The sequence below is a fragment of the Osmerus mordax genome, chromosome 9 (assembly GCF_038355195.1).
Source record: "Osmerus mordax isolate fOsmMor3 chromosome 9, fOsmMor3.pri, whole genome shotgun sequence".
Lineage (NCBI taxonomy): Eukaryota > Metazoa > Chordata > Actinopteri > Osmeriformes > Osmeridae > Osmerus > Osmerus mordax.
The window spans coordinates 589,959-610,459 of NC_090058.1; the positions used below are offsets into that span (position 1 = coordinate 589,959).

At 52.3% G+C, this 20,501-nt stretch overlaps 2 protein-coding genes across 2 annotated transcripts in view; both read left to right on the forward strand.

Moving 5' to 3' along the window:
- Nucleotides 1–6: 6 nt before the first annotated feature.
- LOC136949009 (formin-1-like) lies at nucleotides 7–8,848 on the forward strand. The gene is made up of 2 exons (XM_067243200.1): nucleotides 7–1,636; nucleotides 8,721–8,848. The coding sequence occupies exons 1-2, from the start codon at nucleotides 7–9 to the stop codon at nucleotides 8,846–8,848; spliced, it is 1,758 nt and encodes a 585-aa protein (XP_067099301.1).
- A 4,922-nt stretch (nucleotides 8,849–13,770) lies between these two features.
- Nucleotides 13,771–20,501, forward strand: part of LOC136949197 (formin-like) — a 36,821-nt gene continuing 30,090 nt past the window's right edge. Inside the window, 3 exon segments of the mRNA XM_067243419.1 lie at nucleotides 13,771–16,299; nucleotides 16,783–16,903; nucleotides 18,836–18,897. Coding sequence (XP_067099520.1) covers nucleotides 14,392–16,299; nucleotides 16,783–16,903; nucleotides 18,836–18,897 — 2,091 coding nt within the window. The 5' untranslated portion in view covers nucleotides 13,771–14,391.

Genomic DNA, 20,501 nt, shown 5'->3' on the forward strand with positions numbered 1-20,501 from the left:
ACCAGCATGGCTCCCATCATGGAGGGCTCCCACACAGTCCTTCATCTCTACCAGCACATCCAGGAGCGCAGCCACACCAGCCTGTACGTTCCCAAGAGGCGGGCCCCTGGGTTCACATACGGGAGCCACGCCCCAGGCTGGGCCGGGCCCAGTAATGACCAGGCTGACGACCATCCCCCTGCAGACAAACAAAGAGGCCAGTCTTCCATCCCTGCAGGCGAACTTCTCAACTCCAGCCAGGCAACAAAGGAGGCCGTTTCTGAGCTCTTCTGTCTGGCTGCCGAGCACCGCCGGCTGCTGACCCAGCTCCTGTCTCTGTGCGGGGACTGCGCCAACAAAGTCAGGATGGGAAACCAGGAAGGGAAGCTCCAGGGTCACGGGGCGTCGGAGGGTCGCGAGGGCTTCCCTGGTCAGGCTGCCAGAAGCAGCAGCCCCCAGCACACCCTCCCCACGTCCCCGGAGCAGAAGAAGGCTTCATCTCGTGGTCGGAAGCTCAAGAGGCTGGGAGGGAAGAAGCTGAATCCAGCGGAGGAGCTCCCCCACAGCAAGGGGAAGAAGAAATCTGGCAGCGAGTCGTGTTCTGTCCAGGCTCTGGTCCAGACCTCAGCTTCCATCCCTGCAGCGTCCGTGGTGGCGGAGCGGAGAGTTCCAGGAACACCAGCGTCCGTCCGCGCGCCTGACACTCCAGCGTCTGGCTCCTATGTCAGCGTGGCCAGCAACCTGCCCCTGGAGGCCAGCAACTCCATCCTGCCCCTGGAGGAACACTTCCACATCGCCCGCGACGCATGGTCCTTCATGGAAGACTCTGGAGACCTGGACTTCTGCAACGACCTCTCTGAGTACGACAGTGAGCTCTTCCTGGGCTACGAGGCATCCTCCTGCAGCCTGATGGACAGCCTGCATGATTTGACCCAACAGGAGCCCGCACTGAGCGGGAACCTACGACCCCTCAAGAGGCTCACATCCCCAGACCATGTGTTTCCTGCCATGGTGTCTGAGGACAAGACGGCCCTCCAGCTGTATGAGGAGATCCACAGGAGGGAGTCCGGGGTCAGGGTGGTCGCAAAGGTGCAGGAAACGGAGGGGAGGGTGCAGCGCGTTAGCCACATGAGCCCAGATAAGTCAGACCTCCATCCAGGGTCAGGGAGCTCCATGCCTCAGCCAGGGACAAGTGGCCTTCAGCAGGGGTGTGGAGAGTGGAGGGGGCCTTGCAGAAGCTCCACGCTGGAAGAAAGGAGGGAAAACACAGGGAGCAAACTCCCTGAGGGGCTGTGGCTGCCCCTCTCCAAACCTGCTGAGACCTTCCATAGCAAGAGCCCCTCATCGCCCTCTCTCTCAGGGGTGTTCAACACCTCCTACCCGCCCAACAACACCCTGCAGAGCATGTCTCCAGTCCTGTCTCCCTTGTCCCCCAGGCTCCACAGCCCCCAGTTCAACCACCGCATTCTGCTCCTGGCAGACGAGGATGTTACCCCGGGCGGGGAGGCTGAGGGGGGCGGGGACCAGGAACTCAGGGTCACCACGGAGGTGGTCGACAGGAACGGCAACAAACGGACCATCACACGTTTGGACCTCAATCTCAGCCGACAACCAGGGAGCTCCAAGTGGAATTCCTGCAGCCTCCCCTTGGAAACAGGTGAGTTAGTGTTTGTAAAGATCACACAGCCTTCCTCTTACCTCCCTTCCCAGGGTGAAGCCCATCCAGTCTCTGGTTTAGTCATATTCTCTCCTGAGGGGTGTGATGTACTTGATCAGGAATATTTGGATACTTGAAAACAACTGTTACTATGTACTGTTTTGACATTTCATTTGACATGTGTGTTGAAGGTCAAGGTGTGTTTGTGTGTGTGTGTGTGTGTGTGTGTGTACGTGTGTGTGTGTGTACGTGTGTGCAATACACAGTATCTGAGCGCTGCAGTTTTTTACCCAGACCTATTCTCAGGGTGTTTGGGAAATGCTCTATTATTACAGCATGGTAACTGTCAAAGCAACATTTTCTACACTGCTGTGAGAGGATTTTTAACTGACTCAAACAGTTTACATTCTCAAACACCAAGCCAAGACATAATGTGAAGACTATGCCTTTCCTAATCCATAAACTCTGCCCTGGACAATGTGTCCAAATTAAAGTGTGTTCAGATTGTCCTGTTTTTGAGTTTCAGTTCCTGAGCACTGTGCTTGTCTGGAACTTGACATGTGACTTGGCAGTGAAAGAGAGAGAGTCTGTTCTCTCTCTGCTGACGAACATCCATTTCTTAATCATTTTACTATTGGAGGGGGTGGCGAGGGGGAGAGGGATGGGGGAGGGGGGGGGGGGGTTGGGGGAGGGGGTGCATGGGTGCAAGATCAAAGCTTCAGGGTTCAGCTACAGCAGTTCACCTCAGTCACGACTCTCATAAAAACAATGTGAACTGAAGCATTGCCAATTTGTCCTCTGCATGCTGTGCGCCTCTTAAAGCCACTTCTCCAGGAGTTCACCCAGGCAGGCTGACAAAGACCCACTGGCCCACAGGCCTCCAGAAGAAGGGATTAGGATTTCAGTGTGTGGAGAACTTCCGTCCTCTTCTTAATCTGGTCTAATAAATCGTATCTCATGGTTACATCGACAGCACAGATGTGATAAGGAGAGCAGAGTTTCACATACTGTCTGGATATCCATGTAGAAGCCTCTGGAACCTCCCACTGTACCCTTCATCTCATGTTGTTCCTTCAGCACAGCGTGGGTGTTGTCTTGCCTGTGCAGAGGAAGCTATGTGTCTAACTGTGCTAGTTTGGTAGCTCAAATCCTATGATCCCTAGAGGAGAGCTCGGTGGCGTGACCTGAGCTCAATGTTATTTAACCAAGTTCCCTCTGAGGATTTGGAGGTTTGATCCAGAATTTGATGGTGTCAGATGTGTGTCTGGTGGTTCCTGTTCGTCAGCTACGATACTGTTTGATCTGTGACTTCTTTACTGACCTCAGTGAAGCCATCAGTGAAGACTGCTCTCTCTCTATCTCGCTCTATCTCTCTCGCTCTCAGCAGTTTACTGGCTGTGTAATTTGTTAATTGACTGTGCAATGATTGGACAGTAAATATTTCTCTGTCAGAGAGTTCTGGTACTGTAAGCACAAGTGCTTCCAAACTAGCAGGGGCATTACTGCAAAATCAGGAAATAGTTTTGGGTTGTCTGTTTACTCTTGCATTAGTAATGTTGTCTGCAATGTTGAAGGGAGTCAGTGGTCTGTAGCAGATAGCTGGACTGGGACAGCCCTGGCCCTGGCCCTGGGGGAGTCTGGACTGGGACAGCCCTGGCCCTGGTCCTGGGGGAGTCTGGACTGGGACAGCCCTGGCCCTGGTCCTGGGGGAGTCTGGACTGGGACAGCCCTGGCCCTGGTCCTGGGGAAGGCTGGACTGGGACAGCCCTGGCCCTGGGGGAGGCTGCATGGCATCCAGAGAATGCTGCTGTGCGGAGGGAGAGAGTGTTACTCATGTGGAGATTATCTGAATTGATTCTCCTCACAGTAATGACCCACTGCCCACGCATGGACACACACAAACACTCACATTCCAGAATTCAGAATCAGTACACACACACTGATGGACAGGCAGTGTACATGGCTGTGTGTGTCTTCTGCTGCAAAACCTCAATTAAAAATGCAAAAAACTTTGCTTTCGAAGGTCAAATCATCTGTCACCGTTTTTGGTGTATTTTGTAAGATGTGTGTTGTTAGAACTCGGGGCAGTGAAAGCACTGGTGGATGTTTGTTTTCTCATGTTGCATATCCCGCTGTGTGCTGTGTGACTTATGCCTGATCGATAAAACGTCTGTAAATAACTCCTCCACTGCTCCTCTGAGTGAACATGAGACGCTTTCATCTCCCAACACCAGATAGGAAGAGAAAACAGGACTTACCTCCCAGTGTCACACGGCTCATCTGGCCGTGGCTGCCTCTCTCTGGGCTGACTCCGTTTTAGAGTCTGTCCTTTAACTATCAATAATGAATGACACTTTGAGAGTGAACCAGGACATGCAGACAGCAGAGAGACTGGAGCCTGTCCTTCATGGGTATCCATAGTTTCCCTAATTAAGATCCAATCTGCCTGTCTGGTGTCTAATCAGCCAGGTTTAATTAGGAACGTTTAGATGAACGCTGAATACAGTTAGTGAGATTTTCAAGGACATGTTCCTGTATTCTCTGTGCTAGTGTGTGTGTGTGTGTGTGGGGGGGGGGGGGGGGGGGGGGGAGGGGGTGGGATGAGAGAGAAAACATTAATTAATTGTGTGTCCTTGCAGCTCACCAAACCAAATCTCTCTATGAAATTACTTTTAGACAAACACACACCAAAACCTGGATCTCTAAACTGTCCTTGCACATTCTGCTCTCTGAGAGGTAGTAAATAATACTTTAATTCCATCAACCAATCAGAGCGCGAGTCATGTGAGTCTGATGAGGACAGTCAGCTGACGTATATCCTCCGTCAACAATAAAATATTTCGTTGTAGTACTAGAGTTCTGGGCACCATGTACACATGTTTTGTGTGTGTGTGTGTGTATGTGTGTGAGAGTGTGTGGGGACTTATAAGCATGTGTGTGTGTCCTCCTCCTTCGATTCAACCAGGAAGTTCTATTTATGGGCCAAACCCCTCTCAGCCTTCTGTTAGTTTATTCAGGAGCAACCTCTGCTCTGCCTGTGTGGCTGAGGGACGCCAGCCACAGGGCCTCATCCATCACCCTGCTACCCACATCAGCCGCTCGGTGTCCTGTCATCACCGCCAGACCCACACCAGTTTATAGTAACCTATCATAACCCAGCCCACCTCTCTCTCTCTCTCTCTCTCTCTCTCTCTCTCTCTCTCTCTCTCTCTCTCTCTCTCTCTCTCTCTCTCTCTCTCTCTCTCTCTCTCTCTCTCTCTCTCTCTCTCTCTCTCTCTCTCTCTCTCTCTCTCTCTCTGTCTCTCTCTCTCTCTCTCTCTCTCTCTCTCTCTCTCTCTCTCTCTCTATCTGACAGCTGCTCAATCCACACTCTCTGATTTACACACAGTAACTCTTTGAGCACCTGCAGGTCGACAGTGTTCCCCCATGCACGCACTCACACACGAGCGTGCACACACACACACACACACACACACACACACACACACACACACCATGTACACAGAGAGGAGGTGTGGGTGTGTAAACCACACCTGTGCTTCACACAAGGCTGCTTTGTTAGATGAGAGTGTGCTAGCAGAAGCAGTCCTCTCCTAGCTTCTGATCTAATCACATCACATGTCCTGTGACAGATGACAGAGGCAGGCTCATGTGGATCTGGTCCTCTTTTCCCACATTGATTCACTCTTGATTTCTGTTGGAGAGTACAAGACAACCTTAAATAGCAATAAGAGGAACCTTTCTTCCCAGTGTCAGTAAACTCACCTAGCATAGCTTTGTGTGTCTGTGTGTGTGTGTGTGTGTTTGTTTGTGTGTGTGGTAATGAATCAACTGCAAAGTGAAGCCAGACTAACGACAGCAGTAGAGTCATTACTTAATGCAGCAAAGCCTGATTTAAAGCCTCAAGTCATCTATATGCCTCCCCCCTCTCCTTCCTCCTCCCCCCTCTTCCTCCTCCCCCCTCTTCCTCCTCCCCCCTCTCCTTCCTCCTCCCCCCTCTCCTTCCGCCTCCCCCCTCTCCTTCCTGCTCCCTCCTCGCCTTCTGCCTCCCCTCTCTCCTTCCTCCTCCCCCCTCTTCCTCCTCCCCCCTCTCCTTCCTCCTCCCCCCTCTTCCTTCTCCCCCACTCTTCCCCCTCTCTCCTCTCCCCCTCTCTCCTTCATCCGTCTCTCCTTCCTCCCTCTCTCCTTCCTCCTCGTGGACTCTTCATTCATCAGTCAGGGTTCTGGTCCCCACATGTTCAGACTGTAACAGAACAGTAAACATTCACCCTTTGTCTGTCTGTGTTCCTCACAGCAGTGTCCTCTCCTGGCCAGCAGGGGGCAGCGTGGCCCTCCTCATGCATGTCTAACACCACAGGTCACATCCTGGAGGGGATGACCCCACTGGCACACGGCTGGGTTGCTGTGCTGCCTGCTGCATTACAGAACAGCCCTCCTCTCTGCCCAAGCACCAGGACTGCGGTCCTTGAAGTACTGACTACACTTTTTTTATAATTTATATTTTATATTTCCGAAAAATCTTTTTTCACAATTTCGACATTTTGAAAGGTTAAACAAAGTTTCTAAAGGTTGAAAAAGAAAATTGCATTTGTTTTTCTAAAGGTTGAAATAAATATTTTTGAAAGAAAGTTATACCAAAAAAGTTTCTAAAAGGTTGAAAACATATTTTCAACCTTTAAAACTATTCTGTATTTGGTGGCATGATCAATATTTTTTCTTGTCACAGGAAGTACAGTAACCAATTTTTTGTACTTGGTTACTTCCACTCTCTGAAGATGACATAGGGACTGTGGAGGATCAGCAGAAAGTGAACAGTAAATATGAACAGAATGAAAACTCACAAGGACGTCCGATGAAATATGAACCTTCAGCTGGCCCACTTCAGGCCTGTTCTGTCAGGTTCAGTCAGGGAGGCTTGTTCTGGCAGGGAGGCCTGTTCTGGCAGGGAGGCCTGTTCTGGCGGGGAGGCCTGTTCTGGCGGGGAGGCCTGTTCTGGCAGGGAGGCCTGTTCAGTCAGGGAGGCCTGTTCTGGCAGGGAGGCCTGTTCTGGCAGGGAGGCCTGTTCTGACAGGGAGGCCTGTTCTGGCGGGGAGGCCTGTTCTGGCAGGGAGGCCTGTTCTGGCAGGGAGGCCTGTTCTGGCAGGGAGGCCTGTTCTGGCAGGGAGGCCTGTTCTGGCAGGGAGGCCTGTTCTGGCAGGGAGGCCTGTTCTGGCAGGGAGGCCTGTTCTGGCAGGGAGGCCTGTTCTGGCAGGGAGGCCTGTTCTGGCAGGGAGGCCTGTTCTGACGAGGAGGCCTGTTCTGGCAGGGAGGCCTGTTCTGGCAGGGAGGCCTGTTCTGGCAGGGAGGCCTGTTCAGTCAGGGAGGCCTGTTCTGGCAGGGAGGCCTGTTCAGTCAGGGAGGCCTGTTCTGACGGGGAGGGCCTGTTCTGGCAGGGAGGCCTGTTCTGGCAGGGAGGCCTGTTCAGTCAGGGAGGCCTGTTCTGACGGGGAGGCCTGTTCTGGCAGGGAGGCCTGTTCTGGCAGGGAGGCCTGTTCTGGCGGGGAGGCCTGTTCTGGCAGGGAGGCCTGTTCAGTCAGGGAGGCCTGTTCTGGCAGGGAGGCCTGTTCAGTCAGGGAGGCCTGTTCTGGCAGGGAGGCCTGTTCTGGCAGGGAGGCCTGTTCTGGCAGGGAGGCCTGTTCTGACGGGGAGGCCTGTTCTGGCAGGGAGGCTTGTTCTGGCGGGGAGGCCTGTTCTGACGGGGAGGCCTGTTCTGGCGGGGAGGCCTGTTCTGGCGGGGAGGTCTGTTCTGGCGGGGAGGCCTGTTCTGGCAGGGAGGCCTGTTCTGGCAGGGAGGCCTGTTCTGACGGGGAGGCCTGTTCTGGCAGGGAGGCTTGTTCTGGCAGGGAGGCCTGTTCTGACGGGGAGGCCTGTTCTGGCAGGGAGGCCTGTTCTGGCGGGGAGGCCTGTTCTGGCGGGGAGGCCTGTTCTGGCGGGGAGGCCTGTTCTGGCGGGGAGGTCTGTTCTGGCGGGGAGGCCTGTTCTGGCAGGGAGGCCTGTTCTGACAGGGAGGCCTGTTCTGGCGGGGAGGCCTGTTCTGACGGGGAGGCCTGTTCTGACGGGGAGGCCTGTTCTGGCGGGGAGGCCTGTTCTGACGGGGAGGCCTGTTCTGGCAGGGAGGCCTGTTCAGTCAGGGAGGCCTGTTCTGACGGGGAGGCCTGTTCTGGCAGGGAGGCCTGTTCTGGCAGGGAGGCCTGTTCTGGCGGGGAGGCCTGTTCTGGCAGGGAGGCCTGTTCAGTCAGGGAGGCCTGTTCTGGCAGGGAGGCCTGTTCAGTCAGGGAGGCCTGTTCTGGCAGGGAGGCCTGTTCTGGCGGGGAGGCCTGTTCTGACGGGGAGGCCTGTTCTGGCAGGGAGGCCTGTTCTGGCAGGGAGGCTTGTTCTGGCGGGGAGGCCTGTTCTGACGGGGAGGCCTGTTCTGGCAGGGAGGCCTGTTCTGGCGGGGAGGCCTGTTCTGGCGGGGAGGCCTGTTCAGTCAGGGAGGCCTGTTCTGGCGGGGAGGCCTGTTCTGGCAGGGAGGCCTGTTCTGGCGGGGAGGCCTGTTCTGGCGGGGAGGCCTGTTCTGGCGGGGAGGCCTGTTCAGTCAGGGAGGCCTGTTCAGTCAGGGATAGGGTTGGGTATCGTTTGGATTATTACGATTCCGATGCTGAGGGTTAGGTATTTTTTTAATGGAAAATTATTTAAATTTAACAATATATTAACGTTTTAAAGTACTTAAATGTATAATAATTCAACCTAAGTCACCTAACACACAACTACAATAATTTAACAATAAGTAACACCTACACTCTTATAGGAGGAGGGCTGGAGGGGGCTGGGCTGGAGCAGGACTTGTGTGTGGTGTATAAATAGCCTGCTGTGTTTCGCTGCACAGAAAAGGTCTCCCTGCCACTTTGATTTGTACATGTGCTGATGCCTGTTGTATCTGCTCTACTTCCACTCTTCATAGGTTCTACTGGTCAGCTGCCAGAATATATTATAACCTGCTGAATTCATGTAATCACCAGCTGTTATCCCACATTCCTCTGTGTGTGTGTGTGTGTGTGTGTAGAGGATGCCCTCCTGAGGCAGGATCATGATATCTGGATGCTGGACGGCGAGGACTCCATCTCCCATGAGGCCCTGTCCCGCGCCTCCCGCCCTGACCACCTGGACTTCCTCAGGATCACGCCCCCCTGAGGATGACATCATCGGAGACACGCCCTACTACCCCAAACTGGAGGGGACGGTGAGAGCAACATTATCACACCTGCACACCTGTACTCCTGCACACCTGTACTCCTGCACACCTGCACACCTGCACACCTGCACACCTGCACACCTGTACTCCTGCACACCTGTACTCCTGCACACCTGCACACCTGCACTCCTGCACACCTGTACTCCTGCACACCTGTACTCCTGCACACCTGCACACCTGCACACCTGTACTCCTGCACACCTGTACTCCTGCACACCTGCACACCTGTACTCCTGTACTCCTGCACACATGACACCTGCACACCTGCACACCTGTACTCCTGCACACCTGTACTCCTGCACACCTGTACTCCTGCACACCTGCACACCTGCACACCTGTACTCCTGCACACCTGTACTCCTGCACACATGACACCTGCACACCTGTACTCCTGTACTCCTGCACACCTGTACTCCTGCACACCTGTACTCCTGCACACCTGCACACCTGCACACCTGTACTCCTGCACACATGACACCTGCACACCTGCACACCTGTACTCCTGCACACCTGTACTCCTGCACACATGTACACCTGCACACCTGTACACCTGCACACCTGTACTCCTGCACACCTGTACTCCTGCACACATGTACACCTGCACACCTGTACACCTGCACACCTGTACTCCTGCACACCTGCACACCTGCACACCTGCACACCTGCACACCTGTACTCCTGCACACCTGTAATCCTGCACACCTGCACACCTGCACTCCTGCACACCTGTACTCCTGCACACCTGTACTCCTGCACACCTGCACTCCTGCACACCTGTACTCCTGCACACCTGCACACCTGTACTCCTGTACTCCTGCACACATGACACCTGCACACCTGCACACCTGTACTCCTGCACACCTGTACTCCTGCACACCTGTACTCCTGCACACCTGCACACCTGCACACCTGCACACCTGTACTCCTGCACACCTGTACTCCTGCACACATGACACCTGCACACCTGTACTCCTGTACTCCTGCACACCTGTACTCCTGCACACCTGTACTCCTGCACACCTGCACACCTGCACACCTGTACTCCTGCACACATGACACCTGCACACCTGCACACCTGTACTCCTGCACACCTGTACTCCTGCACACATGTACACCTGCACACCTGTACACCTGCACAACTGTACTCCTGCACACCTGTACTCCTGCACACATGTACACCTGCACACCTGTACTCCTGCACACATGTACACTTTCACACCTGTACACCTGCACACCTGTACTCCTGCACACATGTACACTTGCACACCTGTACACCTGTACAGTACATCCTCCTGGTGTGTGATGGGGACAGTTTCTCACTCCTGCATGCTGGTGCTGTTAGACCAGTGTGGTTATGTTAGACCAGTGTGGTGCTGTTAGACCAGTGTGGTTCTGTTAGACCAGTGTGGTGCTGTTAGACCAGTGTAGTTCTGTTAGACCAGTGTGGTGCTGTTAGACCAGTGTGGTTCTGTTAGACCAGTGTGGTGCTGTTAGACCAGTGTGGTGCTGTTAGACCAGTGTGGTGCTGTTAGACCAGTGTGATGCTGTGGTTCTGTGGTGTTTTTCCATCAAGGCTGCAAAGCACCATGGATGTCATTCCACTCAAGCTTTAAACCCTAACCCTTTAAACCGCCTGACGACACTGGAGTCGCACAACCAGATCAGGGATTCCTTCCTGCTGACTGTGGCACACCCAACACAGCCTTCTCCAGGACTGGAAGTCAGGCCCCAGTCGCCTGCTCATATCATAAACTGTTGAGTTTCAAGCTGTTTGTTGCTGTGGTGGAGCCATGGTAACAGAGTCCTTGTCCACCGAATACATGCTTCATCCTACACCAGGAGACACCAAGAGACACCAGGACACACCAGGACACACCAGGAGACACCAGGAGACACACCAGGAGACACACCAGGAGACACACCAGGAGACACCAGGACACACCAGGACACACCAGGAGACACCAGGAGACACCAGGAGACACGAGGAGACACGAGGACACACGAGGACACACCAGCACACACCAGGACACACCAGGACACACCAGGACACACCAGGAGACACCAGGAGACACCAGGACACAGGCAGCCTGCGCTAGACTCTGTCGTCTCCTCCAGACCGACTGCTTAGAGACACACAGAGGCTCTGTCCTCCTGGGATAGTCTCTGGAACACACTGGAATGTCATGAAGCCATGACAACGCTGTAGCATAACAACACTACCGACCACTCTGCAGTTACCAAACCTGGGGTCCGTTCTTCGTCCGTTGCTTATTACATCCGAGATCAAATGACACATCCAAGATGACATCATCTTGCTAATCATGATCTGGCTAATTGGGTTCTTCGAACACCCTTGTTGTTTATGATTAGTATAGCTGGATTGAGTTATGAGTTGGTCTAAAATGGAGTCAATGTATCAATAGTAGAAACCTTGATCAGCAACGCTGCTATTGGCTGCTCACCATGGCCAAAAACAGCTCCCCGTTTTTTCCGCAACAGAGCCAACAGCAACAGCAAGAGCTTGCTCGAAGGTTACTCCGAATTTGAAGATGTAATCAGAACGGCAGGGAACACCTTAAAGTCTATAGAATCCAGGAGAGAGGGCTGGCAAAGAGTAGCAGACTAATTAAATGTATAGTAGTGACCATGTTAGATGTTTTATCGCTTAAGGCTACAGTAGGCTAGGCCTATTTGTTTTTGTATTTTCTTATTTTCATAATTACTTTGTTTATCATCTTTAATGTCATATAATTGAATGTGGTTCCAACAAATTAATGATAATGACACCCTCATGGGAAAAAACGGTTTCTCAAAAAGTAGCCTATAGTAACCTGTCTCACTGTGCTAAAGGATGCACGATTAATTCGGATTTATGTTAAATTCTGCTCATTATTTTTGCACCTTCTGCAACAGGTTGTTGTCGTAAAAACGGACAAGACATGGCTGTGACAGACTTCCTGTATCACCTCTGCAGGGACCTGCTTAGGTATCACCTGCTTATAAAGTCACAATCAAATCTTGTTTACATAAAATAAACCTGCTCCCGAGCAAGTTTAAGCTAAAGGACTTGTTGCTATGACAGCAAGTCCAGGATGAGCTTCCAAGAACCAAACAATCCAAGATAATGACAAATCGTCAACAATCAAATCCAGCTAACTGAGTTAGCGACGTACGAAGAACGGGCCCCTGGCCTCTAACTTAACTCTGACTTAGTCTCACCGGTTACATTGATGTTTGTCTGCCTTGACTCCAGCCTCTGGCTGTCAGAGTTTTAACGTTAAGCTACTGTGCTTCTTGCAGATTATCTGGGTGTGTCTCAGTCTGGGATTTTAGAAGGCAGCAGACCATGCTGACAAACATCTTGTGTTTGAATGTCAGCTAGACTGACAGAAAAGCACCCACATTATCACCCAGCACTCTTGTGAAGAGTCACATGGTTTCAGCTGTTGTGGTGAGGGGGTTTCCATGGTACATGTTAAACAATTGTCACATGAATACGCATTCACTCAGCACTAAAATGATGGTAGCAAAGTTTACTTAGTTTATTTGAGAAGGCGTTCATTTGAAACCCATTGTCAGTAGTGGATGTGTTGGTCCTGTGCTGTGGTTCTGGCCTGGCTGGCTGAGAGCTCTGAGGGGCCTGATGCTGTAGGCTGGCTCCCTGGGTTAGGATTAGGGTTGGTGTGTGTGAACTATCCCCACTCTTACATAATGACCCAGGGAACCTCATGTTTCAGGGCCAGAAACAGCATCTGAGGATTTGTTTTAATCCCTACACGACCAATAATGGAATCATGCGTACCGAACAAATAAGACAAATGATGATGTTGCATACTATTGTGATAAAGATTCTATCAGCCTATGATTGACAATGAATAATATCAGAATGAAATGAGATTACATTAGATAGAAAAGGACATATTTGTGAGGACAGTGAGATGTTGTGTTTTTCTGTCTCCAGCCTGCTGAATGCTCTGTGGGTTAGGAGGAATGTGGTCAGTCCGTGACATCAGGCTGCTAAGGTCACATGACCGTGACAGACCTTGAATCACTCCCACAACTTGACTGAACAACTTGCTTCAGAAGGCAAATATGTGCTCTTTTTAAATCTTAAATTAGAACGAAGACTGAGTGATACTCTACTGTGTTATCAGAATAGAATAGATCAACCACACTTTCAAGATGAGTTCATCAAAACTAAGTTTCTGTTTAAGTTCTGCATGTTCCAGTGGCCTGGTCTGTGTGTGTTTGAGTGAAGCTTCATTGCTGATGACACATGAAGTGGAAGCTTGTTCCTGGCTAAGGGTCAGGCTGGCTAATCACCACAGCATTAGCCTCATGGGGCTGGGGCTGAGGCTGAGGCTGAGGCTGGGTTAGCCTAACTGGGTCTGGGGTTGGACCTTTCTAGCATTCCACCTGACCACAGAGGGATTAGCTGTGCTTAGCTCTGCTAGCTCTTCTTAGCTCTGCTAGTTTGCGCGCGCACATGCTTGTTTTAGAGGCAGAGAGAATGAGAAAGAGAAGGGGAGAGAGAGAGAGAGGTAGTGTTTGTGTTACCGGGAGGCAGAGAGAAGGAGAGAGGTAGTGTTTGTGTTACCTGGAGCGACCAACATGCGGAAGTGAGCGTTTGTAACCAGACACCTGCTCTGCCTGCGTGGTTCCTCCCCGGCAGGGCGGGACCAGACCGGCTAGACCAGTAGGCCACGCAACGTCAAGGACCTTTCCCACTCTCTCTCTCTCTCTCTCTCTCTCTCTCTCTCTCTCTCTCTCTCTCTCTCTCTCTCTCTCTCTCTCTCTCTCTCACACTCACACACTCACACTCACAGACACACACTCCCTGAACTCTCTGTGGGGTGGGACACACACACTCTGAGGGAGGGAGAGCAAGAGAGGGAAGAGGAGAGTTTACAGAACTGACTCTCACAGACGTATGCTGGTACAGAGGAAACTTCACGTGGAACTTTCCGGCACTTTCTCAATCCATGTTTTTCATACTTGCTCGGATTCGTTTGAGAAAAGGCTCGGTATTTCTTGTCTCATTTCCCAGAAGGATTATGCCAGGACATGCCTTTAGCAGCTGAACAGATTGGCTTGTACCAGAACGCTTTTGGAATTTCTCCTTGCTCTCTGGCATAATGGCACTCTAGTAAACTGTGATATCTAGACGACTACGTCTGTGTGTTTAGAGAAAGTGTTTGTATGTGCAGCGCTGTGTGTTTATAGTCTGACAGGGTTAGAGAGCAGCAGGGGTGCTAGCTGACCTGACTGAGGGACTTGGGTATTTGCCACAACAAAGGTCTTTTGTTCCTGTAAACAGTGTAAGTGGGCCAGGACCAGCGTGGAGCGCTGGGGGGGGGGGGAGATGAGCCTTTTGTGACACTCTGAATGGAAGTACTGTACTGGACTAGTTCGCTACCTGGCTTCCTGCTTGGCTCAGAGTCAATTGGCTTTCTGCAAACGCTACCTCAGTGACTGTGTGGAAATGGACAGTGTCAGTAACGGCAGCTGTGATGGACAGGGGAAAGCCCCACCTAGTTCCTTCCTCAACATGTTCTCCACCATCTTCACACGCGAGCGGACTGACTCAGCCAGGCAGGCTGGGGCGGAGACAGCCGTCCTGACGTCGTTCAAGATCCTGTCTGATGACGAGAGCTGTGCCAGTGAGGGTGATCAAAGTGCCCAGAATCTTATCAGTGGGGACGGGTCCCCCGCTGACGGGCCCCCCGCTGACGGGCCCCCCGCTGACGGGCCCCCCGCTGACGGGCCCCCCGCTGACGGGCCCCCCGCTGACGGGCCCCCCGCTGACGGGGCCCCCGCTGGGACAAAGGTGAGGAGCGGGCCTCCCTCCCCCGCGGCCCCTCCACCTGACGCTGAGCAGACTGGTGAATCCTGGGAGATTGAGTCCCGTAAGGAGAATGAGGCGAACGTGGTGAGCACGGCCGATCCAGACCTGGTCCAGGTCACCATGGTCGAGACCTACAGTGATGAAGAGTCCGGAGATGATGAGGCGTTTAGCAGCCTCGGCCAATCATATGAGCTCGCCATCCCTGGGCCGCACCACCCGAGCAAGGAGGACAAGAGCGTATTGGACGACGGTAATGCGGGTCAGCTGTCGTGTCGTCCTGCAGAGAGAGATGCCACTGAGTCAGAGCAGCGCCTGGCTGCCAGGAGAGCACACAGCCTTGTTGAGAGGTCCCTCAAAGACACCTCTGTTCTCTTCACTGCCAGGTTCACACAGCTGGGTCCCTCTGAGACAGATCCTGCTCTGCTCTCCTCCGCCAGCGCGCAGACGGCTCCTGAAGAAGCCCCCGCCACTGTGCCGTCCTCTGGCCCCGGGCAGGCAGAGCCAGGGGCCATGGGCTCGGAGGGGTCCACCCCCAAGCCGGCCATCAGCCTCCCGGGTCTGGATACAGGAGCAGGCCTGGACAACTGCTCCTCTCCACCCTCGTCTCTCAAGTCTCTGAGCTCTGAAGCACAGGCCTGCCAGGCTGGAGCTGAACATCCTTCCTCTCCACCAGGGCAGGACGGGGGCCCAGGCGGAGGGCATGGGGAGAAGCCCCGGTCCTGCAAGAGGACAGAGAGGACATGCAGCCTGGACTCTCCCACCAACGGCTCCAGGCCCAGGCCAACCTCCTCCAGCCAGCACTCCCTGACAAAAGGCCTTTCAGAGAGCATGTCGCGTGTCCCTGGTGAGTCCTCAACTGACAGCCAGCCAAGTGACGTTCCAGGTCCCACCCCTCCCAGGGACGAGGGCAGCATGTCGGCCGGCAGGAGATCAGACGCAGGGTCCTCCTGCCCCACACCCTCACCCTCCACCACCACATCTCCCTCGAGAGGATCGGCCCTGGCCCCGGCCACCACCTTCCAGCTGCCTGCTCTCTTCAGCGGGCTGCGCGTGCTGAAGAAGGGGGCGTTTGGGGAGGAGAGGGAGACACTGGCAGAGATCCAGCCGAGGGACTGTGACCTGGCCCTGCTGAGCCTGAAGAAGACTGTCAACAAGGCCAGGATCCTCCCAGAGCAGATCAGCACCTCCCCGGCCCGGAGGCGCTCCGAGCCCAAACCTGTGGCGAGCAAGCTGCTGGGCCAGCTGAACCAGCTGCTCAGCCTGGATGAGCCCCAGCCGGAGGACAGGCAGGAGACTCCTCCACAGACACCCAGGGAAGGGGAGCTCCCACACCCTGGCACCCCTCCGGCAGGGGGCCGGACAACCTCGGAAGCTGCTCTCAACACCTTCAAGAGCCTCTTCAGCTCCAAGGCTGCCCAGAAGGAACCTGAGGACCTGGAGGCTCTGAAGAGGAAGATCAGGGCAGAGAAGGAGCTGCTAAAGTCCATCTTTGAGAGAACCTCCAGGTCTTCCGTTACCGAACCCAGAAGTCCTGGCGAGGCTCACGTATGTTCTCACAGCCGTGGCTCCCTGCAACATGTTCAACAGTAGCACCATGTTCCACCCTCCTCCTTCCTCTCTTTTGACGTGTTTGTCTGCAGTGCTGGTTTACCTTAACTTCTTAATTATATTCTTCTGTCATTTTTATATACAATACAAAGTGTGTTTGGCTACGGGTGAGTGTTGGATTTGTGAATACAAACACAGACACTGAAACATGAAGCTCTTTCCACGGTTCTATGTTCACAGCGGACTTAAGAGAACCTTCTAGTCCTCATCACATATCTGCTTCATGTTCCACCCTGTGTCTCTCCTGCCCCCCCAGTAGAGACTGTGTTAACCTGTCTCTCTCTCCTGCCCCCCCAGTAGAGACTGTGTTAACCTGTCTCTCTCTCCTGCCCCCCCAGTAGAGACTGTGTTAACCTGTCTCTCTCTCCTGCCCCCCCAGTAGAGACTGTGTTAACCTGTCTCTCTCTCCTGCCCCCTTAGTCGGAGATCACCTCCCCCACAGACAGTGAGGACCGCACCCCTGGACGCCTGCAGGCGGTGTGGCCCCCGCCCAAGCCCAAGGAGGAGGATGAGAAGGTGGGCCTCCGCTACACCGAGGCAGGTAAGGCCCTGCTAGACGCCCCGCTGCAGTCTGGTTCAGACGCCACAGGACTAACTACAGGAGGTGACGGTGCATTTTGGCTCATACGGGAGCCGTGTTTCTGTTCCATCTGAAATTCCTTGGTGCAGTAGCTGCCTCATTTGAGTGATTTAAGACCCAAATGCCTTACCAGAAATAACCTCAATGCCTCCACACTCACTTATCCAGATGTTCTCCTCCCAAAACACGCAAATCTACCCTCCTGATCTAATAGAGGTGACACAGAGTCTGTGTCTGACAGCAAGTGTTGCATCAGCCCGTGGCTGGCCGAGGCCAGCACCAGGGTGACAGATCCCTTAAATCCAGTTCAAGCAGGAACATGGTGCAACACAGTCACGGTTTGGCTTTGTTTGTTTTGTGGCATCTCAGAATAGTGGGCAGCTTAGGAAGGTAAAGGAACCTGTGACTCTGAGGGATAGATTTTGTTGTTGTCATGTTCTACACTGACTTCAGTCTCTGTATGTCTCTCCTGCCCTCTCTCTCTCTCTCTCTCTCTGTCTCTCTCTCTCTCTCTGTCTCTCTCTCTCTCTCTCTCTGTCTCTCTCTCTCTCTCTCTCTCTCTCTCTCTCTCTCTCTCTCTGTCTCTCTCTCTGTCTGTCTCTCTCTCTCTCTCTCTGTCTCTCTCTCTGTCTCTCTCTCTCTCTGTCTTTCTGTCTCTCTCTCTCCTTCAAGATTTACACAAACAGGCCACAAGCACACACACCTCACCTCTAAATGATCTTGATCCAATTACATGGAAAAAGTTCATTCCTTTAAAAGTGTTGGTGCTCGCTGTTCTGCAGTGCTAGACAGAGTGCTGTGTGAGGCTGGGGTAACCACCTCTTAGTTAATCTCTCCTGGCATTTAGAAACCAGTGCAAAGGTTTCATCAGATAGATAAACCGTCAAGCCTTGACGCAATAGAACTGTTGTATAGTCTTGGAGAGAAGAACTCATCTGTCATAGTAAACCACCAAACAATCATTATAACCCACAAGCTACATGTTTAATCCCAACGTTGCCTTATAGAATTCGATACTATTAGATGATGAATAGAGCCGGAGCACTCCTGCCCGTCTCAGAATCACCACGGTAACAGCATTTACAACCGGTCTGTGCAGTCGCAAATGACTTGTTAAACGTTTAGAAACTGATCCACCCTCAGGAGCTTTTATCTCCTGTCCTTCATTGTTAAAGCGAGACATGAAAACAAAAGCGTGTCTCTTTGGTCTGTTGTGAGGGATGCAGAGAGAGAGACGCTGTAAGACTTCCCTGCCTCCACACTTCAACTCTGTGGTTGTCACATCTATCATCTAATGACACATTTAGAAGAATCCTTTATTCATCTCTCACACAATGTGAACACACACACACATGCAGGGAGTAGAGCAACACACACATGCAGGGAGTAGAGCAACACACACACACACATGCAGGGAGTAGAGCAACACACACATGCAGGGAGTAGAGCAACACACACACACACATGCAGGGAGTAGAGCAACACACACACATGCAGGGAGTAGAGCAACACACACACATGCAGGGAGTAGAGCAACACACACACATGCAGGGAGTAGAGCAACACACACACATGCAGGGAGTAGAGCAACACACACACACACACATGCAGGGAGTAGAGCAACACACACACACACATGCCAGGGCATCAGTCTGTGCCTCAGCCCCATCCTGCTGTCTTCCTCTGAAGAGCAGTGGGCCAGCGCCCAGGGGCCAAGTCCACGTGCTAAACCCAGGATAGATAGCTGTGATAGTGCTGTGTGTGATAGGGCTGGGTGTGTGTGTGTGATAGGGCTGGGTGTGTGTGTGTGTGATAGGGCTGGGTGTGTGTGTGTGTGATGGGGCTGTGTGTGTGTGTGTGTTATTCAGTGTGGTGTCCTCTGTGTTTCCCCAGAGCACCAGGCTGCCCTCCTACAGCTGAAGAGAGAATGCAAGGAAGAGGTGGAGACACTACATGTAAGTAAACTACCCTCAGTCTGGCCCTCAGTCTGGCCCTCAGTAAGGCCCTCAGTCTGGCCCTCAGTCTGGTCCTCAGTCTGGTCCTCAGTATGGCCCTCAGTCTGGCCCTCAGTAAGGCCCTCAGTCTGGTCCTCAGTCTGGTCCTCAGTCTGGCCCTGAGTAAGGCCCTCAGTCTGGTCCTCAGTCTGGCCCTCAGTAAGGCCTGTAATGATGTTTTCCTTATAAGATAAGATATACCTTTATTCGTCCCACAATGGGGAAATTTGTGCATTACAGCAGCAAAGTGGACAGAAGAGTATATATAGAAATGTATAAAGTTAGTACAAGATATAATAAAAATATAACACTAGTTGCATATGGAGACTAAATATAAATAAATAAATAAATAATATTGCACAGTAAGTTATTGCACTTTAAGTGTGTCCATGAATTATTTAGAGTGGTTGAGTCCTGTGTGTGTTTGTGTGTGTTCTATTTAGAGCAGTACTGGGTGTACAGTCTCACAGCAGCAGGAAGGTTGAGCAGTACTGGGTGTACAGTCTCACAGCAGCAGGAAGGTTGAGCAGTACTGGGTGTATAGTCTAATAGCAGCAGGAAGGTAGAGCAGTACTGGGTGTATAGTCTCATAGCAGCAGGAAGGTAGAGCAGTACTGGGTGTATAGTCTCATAGCAGCAGGAAGGTAGAGCAGTACTGGGTGTATAGTCTCACAGCAGCAGGAAGGTAGAGCAGTACTGGGTGTATAGTCTCATAGCAGCAGGAAGGTAGAGCAGTACTGGGTGTATAGTCTCACAGCAGCAGGAAGGTAGAGCAGTACTGGGTGTATAGTCTCACAGCAGCAGGAAGGACCTGCGGTACTGCTCCTGCTGTGTTATTAATGGAACAACTGCAGTTCTTCTCCTGAAACACTAGATGGCACCAATCAAACACAGATGTGTTGTGCCGTAGTGGTCTGGCCAGATGGATGACCATGTCCAGGAGTTGAGGTACCCTGGACAGTCACACCATGAGAACATTATCACAGTCTACTGCACCATGTCAGAACCAATGTCAGATGAGAGGAATGAGAAAGGTTTGAAGAACAGCCGGTTTATCTCCTCAGGATGGTTGAGGGGACAGGTACTCAAGGGGGCTGAGGGAGGCAGGAAGTACCAGCAGGTCTGGATGCTCTGATCAGACTCACCTCCTTACAGGCAGGATGAAAAAGACAACCTCCTTTCCAGAGATGTGAAAAACTCATTTTTAAACAACGTTTGAAAGATGAGTTTGATGTGTTTCTCTGATGCAGCTGTCCCCCCTCGCTGCCAAGAAGCTGCAATTCAACACTGAATTTTAAATAGTTTTTCACAGATCACCATGAAATAATCCTATTATGTTTATGTGTTCTCTCTGTTTCCGAGAAAAGCCGGAACATAAGAGTGAGTAAGCTAAACACCGTGCCAGGGCGATAGAACAGCCTTCTGGAAGAGTAATTGCTTTCTGATTTGAGCAATTGTCTTTGGGAAACGGTTGTAGTAAGTGGCCATTTAAGATCTGATGAGTCAGCAGTCTGTTATTTAACAGTCTTTTATTTGTCGCTGGTCCTGATCTTGGGGCTTGTTAT

Excerpts from the sequence above, each read along its gene's own strand:
- LOC136949009 (XM_067243200.1), top strand. The coding sequence starts at position 7 with ATGGCTCCCATCATGGAGGGCTCCCACACAGTCCTTCATCTCTACCAG. Across the intron at positions 1,637-8,720 it reads CAGCCTCCCCTTGGAAACAG|AGGATGCCCTCCTGAGGCAG; the intron begins GTGAGTTAGTGT and ends GTGTGTGTGTAG.